Source organism: Platichthys flesus, chromosome 15 (assembly GCF_949316205.1).
Source record: "Platichthys flesus chromosome 15, fPlaFle2.1, whole genome shotgun sequence".
Taxonomy (NCBI): domain Eukaryota; kingdom Metazoa; phylum Chordata; class Actinopteri; order Pleuronectiformes; family Pleuronectidae; genus Platichthys; species Platichthys flesus.
Genome location: NC_084959.1, coordinates 9,825,998 through 9,832,530, shown reverse-complemented (window position 1 = coordinate 9,832,530; position 6,533 = coordinate 9,825,998). Strand labels below are relative to the sequence as shown.

Sequence of the window (6,533 nt, the reverse complement as noted above, 5' to 3'; positions counted from 1 at the left end):
TTAAAAAACAACTCCAGCTCAGGGCGCTGTGTTGTTTAAATCAGTCGAGTAAAATGTTTATTTACTCGCCAGTGGAAAGCACCAGACATACCTATCTCTGTTTCCCTTTATCCTCCAAACACATACAGACATGTCAGGTGTGTTTTTGCAGCCACCTCATGCGAGGACGGGGCAGGGCGGACGGTTGTGAGTTGTGGGTTTGCCACCATTTCTCTTCAACTTCTCAGAAACAGATTTAAAGGGTAATGCTTCTTATCAACAAATCCTACACGAAAATGACTGTAAGCAAAAATCTGTTTCCACTGTGCCGCGAGACTCCGGCATTGTCAGGAAACTAATAAAAACACATCAGTAAAAACACACTGGGTACAGACATATGATTTCACATTTCTGAAAAAACTTCTGCCATTTTTTAAACAGGTTGCTATGTTTTAGGCAACACCTATTTTCAACTTTCTGCATCATCCTGCAATTGATGTTGCTGTAGATGGTCGTTCTTTTTTTGGGGGGAATTCACCAACTGATGCATAATTGTACGAATCATCACATCGAAACAGTCACACCTGTACTTTGATCAAATAGTGATCCCACTGTGGCCCTAACTGATAACTGCTAACACACACTGAACTATAAGCAAATACTTTGAAAGCCATGAAATACAAGTAGTGGAAGAATTCATGATACCCATCTATAATGAAGCCTCCAATAATCAGATCCAGGTTTTTTGGTTTGAGCTTTATTTAACATTGTGAGGAGTTTTACAACATTTTCACTGATTTCTCAGAGAACGATTGATGGAGCTAGATGAAAAATATCAGGCATGTTAATGTCTCTGATATCTATGAGTCTGTAACTTTGCTGCAATGTTGGGCTGGTTGGTTGGACATTTGGCTGGTTGGACGTTTGGTTAGTTGGTTGGACGTTTGGATGGTTGGACGTTTTGCTGGCTGGTTGGACTTTTTGCTGGTTGGACGTTTGGCTGGTTGGACGTTTGGCTGGTTGGACCTTGGGTTGGATGGATGGTTTGTTCTTTGGTTGGACGCTTGGCTGGTTGGACGTTTGGCTGGTTGGTTGGACGTTTGGCTGGTTGGACGTTGGGTTGGTTAGATGGTTTGTTCTTTGGTTGTACGTTTCGCTGGTTGGACGTTTGGCTGGTTGGTTGGACGTTTGGCTGGTTGGACGTTGGGTTGGTTAGATGGTTGGTTAGTTGGTTGCAAACTTGCATACTTCATTGTTCAGGAACCTCATGACGTCGAAACTGCTCGGCAAAAAGTTTGCGTCTCTCTCCAGTTGCTTGCAAATCGGAAAGAGCAACACTGGACTGAGTACAGCTATTTTTTGTAACACTTGTTTTAAAAATCATCTCATGGTTCAATGATATTATTATTATTGCACAGGAATAAAAACAAACATGGGTATTCCTGTCAATGAAAACTGCGTTACTATTAAGAGTTGGAGCTGGAGTCCATGCTTACCTCAATAATGTCAGGGGAATAGCTGTAATCTAGAAGTTCACATTGAAGAGAGAGAAGAGAGAGGACATGAGTATGGTGATGATTGAATTTATCTGATTTCAGGCTACTTGGGTTAATCTTTAACACTTTGTTGTGTCCATGTCTTACCGGGGCTGTGGTCGGGTGAAACTTGGAATCTCTGGCAATAGTTGTTGGAAAAGTTATCTGTCTCGACCTTGAGTGAGAGAGCCCAGTCAGGGACTAAATGGTCCGATCCACAAACTGCAAACAAACCGCAGCGTTAGACACATGACTTGCTCTAGTTCTCCAGCTCTCCCTGCTCACTGTAGTGTTTCGACCAGAGGACATTATCCCGCCAGTTTTATTCCTCACCTTGCTGCTCTGTCATCACTGTACTGTCCACCGTGTTCTCCTGGGTGGACTCCTCCATCATTGACACATCCATGGGAGACTGAGTATCGCTGTAGTCTGTGTCTTCCTCTTTCTTGACCATCTGGTTCGGCAGAGACATAAAAGCAAGACAGATTTAAGACATTCCTACAGCTGCACGAGTGGTATGTTTAGCTGCTGCACCAACACATTACAATAATATCATAATTTGAAATCAAATATGTATTTACCTTCCTCCTCTGCTTTTTGTCCTTTGGTTTTCTGTGTTTATCTGTGCGGATGAAGGAAAAAACATTTTGGTTGTGCAACCTCTTAAACTGTAGAGCAAACTGATTATCGTGCAGCAGACGCTGAGCACAAATCGCTCGCTCACTTCCTGTCAGTTGACTCACCTCCAGATTTAGGGGTGACAGGCAACATTCTGAAGACGCGCACGGCTTGTTGGCCCTTGTGGATGCTCTTGTCTTTCACCTCCTCAATGTCAGGCAGCGAGTTCATTGCGTTGCGGAAGTTGGCTTTCCACGTCTTTGGGTCGGTGTTCTGGCCATGACTGTACTTCCCTGCAGGATGAACTTTGTTCAGTCACTTTCATACATTCTTTTAAAAACAAAGTGTTCCGCTTCTTTATTTGTAGACAGTGAGTATGGTGCTCACCGGTGTGGATGGCCCACATTTTGAACAGAGAGGCGTCCTTTTCCATCTGCCAGCATTGCAGAGCCGCGTGCTTCCAGGGAATGCAGAACATCTTCTGGTCCTGGAAAGTGCAAAAAGACTGAGCATGTACTGTAACTCATAGGATACTGTTTTTTATCTATCATAGGCAGTTTAGGAAACAAAACATTCTGACGCACAAAAAATTAGTTTGATGTGTTTGAAGGAGATCTTAAGTGATTTTTTTTTTCTAATTTCCTTGGTACACATTGGAATATGGGGACATCTGTGAGACAGATGCCAAACTAGCGTTGTTTGAGTTCTGTCTCACTGCTGACTTATTTCATCAGTTTGATGTACCAGTCAGTGTCAGGGTTGAAAGTCACACTTACTACCACCAAAAGCAAAGCTGCTGAGAGTAACATGCAAATATGGAGCAAGGAACTTTCCATAAGAAAGACACGTTGAGCCCTGCAGATATCACTTCCCTCATGAGGATATTCACTACATGCAGACTTTTTTTTGGTGAGGACCGTTCAAAAGACTAATGCGCTGCTTGAGGAAATCGATCTCATACCTTGTCAACCCAGTGCAGCCCCGAGATGGTGTTGGACTCGATCATCTGCTCCAGCCACGGCCTCATCCTCATCCTCGAGAAAGGCATGTTCGCCTAAAATATGCAGCAGAGAGGCAAAGTCTTTAGATCAACAAGGAATGCTGTGTGTGTGTGTTGGAGTGTGTGTGTGTGTGTTTGTGTGTGTGTGTTTTGGCGTGAATATGATTTACATTAAGGAGAGCCTCTACTTTGATTTACTGCAGCCTGCTGTTTTACTAGCATGCAGGAGGGCGTCTAGAGTTCATGGCCGGTGCACGCAGGGGCGCATGAGCGGGGTTTTACGTGCCGGAGTCAACGTAATGACGTTATACAAGACATGATCTTTTTAATATCTGTTCTCAGTAGAACAGTAACAGATATTGCAGTATGAGACATTCGGTGTAAGAATAAAGTCTTGAATTATTATAAGATCACTTACAGTATTTGTCGTTGTATTATCCGTAAGAGGGAATGCGCAAAAGCTATTGTCCGGTTGGAGTAAGTTTTCTCCAGAGTATCTTCCCTTCTTCTCTTGATCTTGTCTTTGTGTTTTCCTCTTGCAGACTCTTCCTGGTCAGAAGTGAACACAAGCTGTCGATAACGGCGCCCTCACTGTATTTATACAGAAAGCAGCACACCCGGTTTTTCCGGGGTGCGCACTGCAAAAAGTGTCCACACCCGGGCCTGCACATGTCGCCTCGAAATCAAATTTCTTTCCCGGAGCGTGGGGGAATATTGATTAATTCTTCATAAGACAGCATCTCAAGTTATGACTGCTACAAGTTTATTCATGACAGGCTTATTCCGTTCGTAAATATGTAAAAGGTATAAGTAAGTGTGTGCATGTTGTAAGAAAGAACAGGTTTCACTGGAATTAATTTTTTCTAGTGGAGTGGCGCATGCGCTGCTGGTACCTCAATTAAGCGCCTCAACCATTTACAAGAAATCATGCTGTTGTCCTGGTGCACGCAGCCAAACATTTGGATGTTTGTATGGTTGGACGTTTGGTTGGCTGGACGTTTGGTTGGCTGGACATTTGGACCTCTTTTATAGTGCTGTGACCCTGTCTTTCACCTCAGACTGTTTGTTATGATGATATGAGTTTATGTTAGCATTAAGTGGGTGCCTTTATTTTCCTTTTGTGGTTATGAGCTGTAATAACGTTGCTCTTCACAGCTCCTGAGTGCAACAATTCAAATCCGTCAATTTGTGGATCTGACTTTCTGTCTTTCTGTCCGTCTCTGTCTGTCTGTCTGTCTGTCTGTCTGTCTGTCTGTCAGTCAGTCAGTCAGTCAGTCAGTCTGTCTGTCTGTCTGTCTGTCTGTCTGTCTGTCTGTCTGTCTGTCTGTCTGTCTGTCTGTCTGTCAGTCAGTCAGTCAGTCAGTCTGTCTGTCTGTCTGTCTGTCTGTCTGTCTGTCTGTCTGTCCTTATTTTACCTATGGCGTCACTTGTCACCTCTGACTTCTGGTTCAACCTGACCAGTAAAGTAACAGCAAAAAAAACTAGGTATAATTGAACTAAACAAAAATGATTGGAGATGTGCTCTGACATATTAAACAGTCAATCAATGTTTGATCATTTTGTTTGTTTGTGTTGTTGCAGAGGATGTAATCTGGGCGTCCTCCACCTCGACAACAGGAAGAGGAGGCAGACATCGTGATGGACGAAAGTTGTCTGACAGCAAAAAATGGAGACGTACAGTAAAACATTTGGTCTGTGGTTTGAAAGCATCAACGTATCAAAGGTGGTTGTTTATGTGCAGCTGTCATATCATGTGTCTGACATTCACTTACCCGAACCCAGTTTTCTTTCATAGGACTAAAACATTCCTGCGAGTTCAATAATATGTAAATATAAACCACAAAAACTCTGTAATAATAAACTATACGTAATAAATGATGATGAATAAGGAAGTGCTGTGTGTCTGTGTGCTGTTTTTTCTATGTATTATAACAAAACTGTACAATCCATTAAGAAGTATTCTTTTTTTAATTTAGTTTTCAACAACAAAACAATATCAATATTCAAACAGTTACTTTCTTTGTAAATTTTTCACCTGTATATAGTATTGGTATACATGATATTCAGGTACAGAGTGCAATGCATAGAAAGGACAACAAACATCAAATAGGGCTCAGTCCAAGAGGAAAAGAGGGGGAATAAGAATACGAATAAATTATTGATTACTTACATAAATAATTAAATTTAAATTTAAAAAACAAAAAAATTAAACCTGGGATGAAAAAAATAAGAAGGGTCCACTCCTGAATGAAGTATCATAGCTGCTATACATGCTTTTCAGAGAAGATAGTGTATAATGTGTGTGTATAGGGAGAGTTAACACATAACCGTTCGACCAGAATGGGGGGATCTGGTTTGAACACTTTGATGGTTATAAACTTCAATGCTGCAGTGAGTAGTATGTTTAGCAGGTACTTTTTTGGCCCTCACATCCTGGCCTTCTGGCATTGCTCCCAATAGGGCTACTGTGGAGTCCTGTGGGATGTACTGTTGGAATATCTCTCCAGTATGTATTTGACTTAGGGCAGAGCCAGAATATATAAGTGTGCGGTTGGCAGCACGTGTGCCACAGTTATGTCAACACAAGCGGAATGCATCTGGCCCGTCTTGGTCTTCTGAAGAATCTGTTAATTAATTTCCATTAAAATTCCCTTCAAGTGTTTGAATTTGTAACTAGGTGTGCCTCAGTGCACATCCACTCCTAGGTATTCTGTGGTATGACATTGTTCATTTCCGCTTCCCATCTCTGCTTTATCTGAAGGGAACTATGTAGATTGATAGATAGAAATATGTTATATAGTTTACTTATTGTTTTCTTATCTTTGTTACCGATCTGCATCTTTATTAAGAATCCTTCTAAATGGGTATGTTTTAAAAGTTTTTTTTTAATTTGAGGTCCAGTCTACATTTAACAATTCAAAAATACATTTCCTTTAGATGTGTGCATCAGACTGGTTATAATATGCTGCAGAACTGTTGAGGAGCACTCACTAGTGACGAGGAATAATTCGAAGTATAGCCCAGAGGCATTAACACATGCAGCACTAAGAACAGGCAGGTTTAGAACTGAGGTTGTTTTGACAGCAGAGATAGTGTGTGTTATTTGTTGCTATTAAAGAGTGCATGTTGTGCAACGGCTCTATTTCCTCAGGAGAAATCGAGATAAGGAAGGAAAAAGGAACATCTTTTGAATCATAATCCAACACAAGCGGTGAATCTTTAACAGCTTTTACTGCCCATTTACAGAATAACTTGTGTTCTCTACAGTTGGATAATAACCTGCTCTTTTATGTTTTTATTGGATTTGTTTTTAAAGTGTTTTCAAGTGGACAAAAGTAAATTAAATCTAAATCAATAAATCATGCATGACTAATTAAAAAACGAGGAGTCATATTCATTCG

At 41.3% G+C, this 6,533-nt stretch overlaps 1 protein-coding gene across 1 annotated transcript; it reads right to left on the bottom strand.

Moving 5' to 3' along the window:
- Positions 1-744: 744 nt before the first annotated feature.
- Positions 745-3,689, bottom strand: LOC133969650 (interferon regulatory factor 1-like). Its single transcript, XM_062406256.1, has 9 exons — positions 3,551-3,689; positions 3,094-3,186; positions 2,520-2,619; positions 2,258-2,425; positions 2,096-2,136; positions 1,848-1,968; positions 1,623-1,736; positions 1,476-1,504; positions 745-1,293 (listed from the first exon to the last, which is right to left on the bottom strand). Exons 2-9 carry the CDS (start codon positions 3,178-3,180, stop codon positions 1,204-1,206), a joined length of 750 nt encoding a protein of 249 aa, XP_062262240.1. The 5' UTR covers positions 3,181-3,186; positions 3,551-3,689; the 3' UTR covers positions 745-1,203.
- Positions 3,690-6,533: the final 2,844 nt, after the last annotated feature.

What these genes read in the sequence shown, in the direction of transcription:
- LOC133969650 (XM_062406256.1), bottom strand. Translation starts at nt 3,180, where the DNA reads ATGCCTTTCTCGAGGATGAGGATGAGGCCGTGGCTGGAGCAGATGATC. An exon ending in ACAAAAAGCAGAGGAGGAAG is followed by an intron (nt 1,969 to 2,095) that starts GTAAATACATAT and finishes CTGCCGAACCAG; the next exon opens with ATGGTCAAGAAAGAGGAAGA. An exon ending in TTCACCCGACCACAGCCCCG is followed by an intron (nt 1,505 to 1,622) that starts GTAAGACATGGA and finishes GTGAACTTCTAG; the next exon opens with ATTACAGCTATTCCCCTGAC.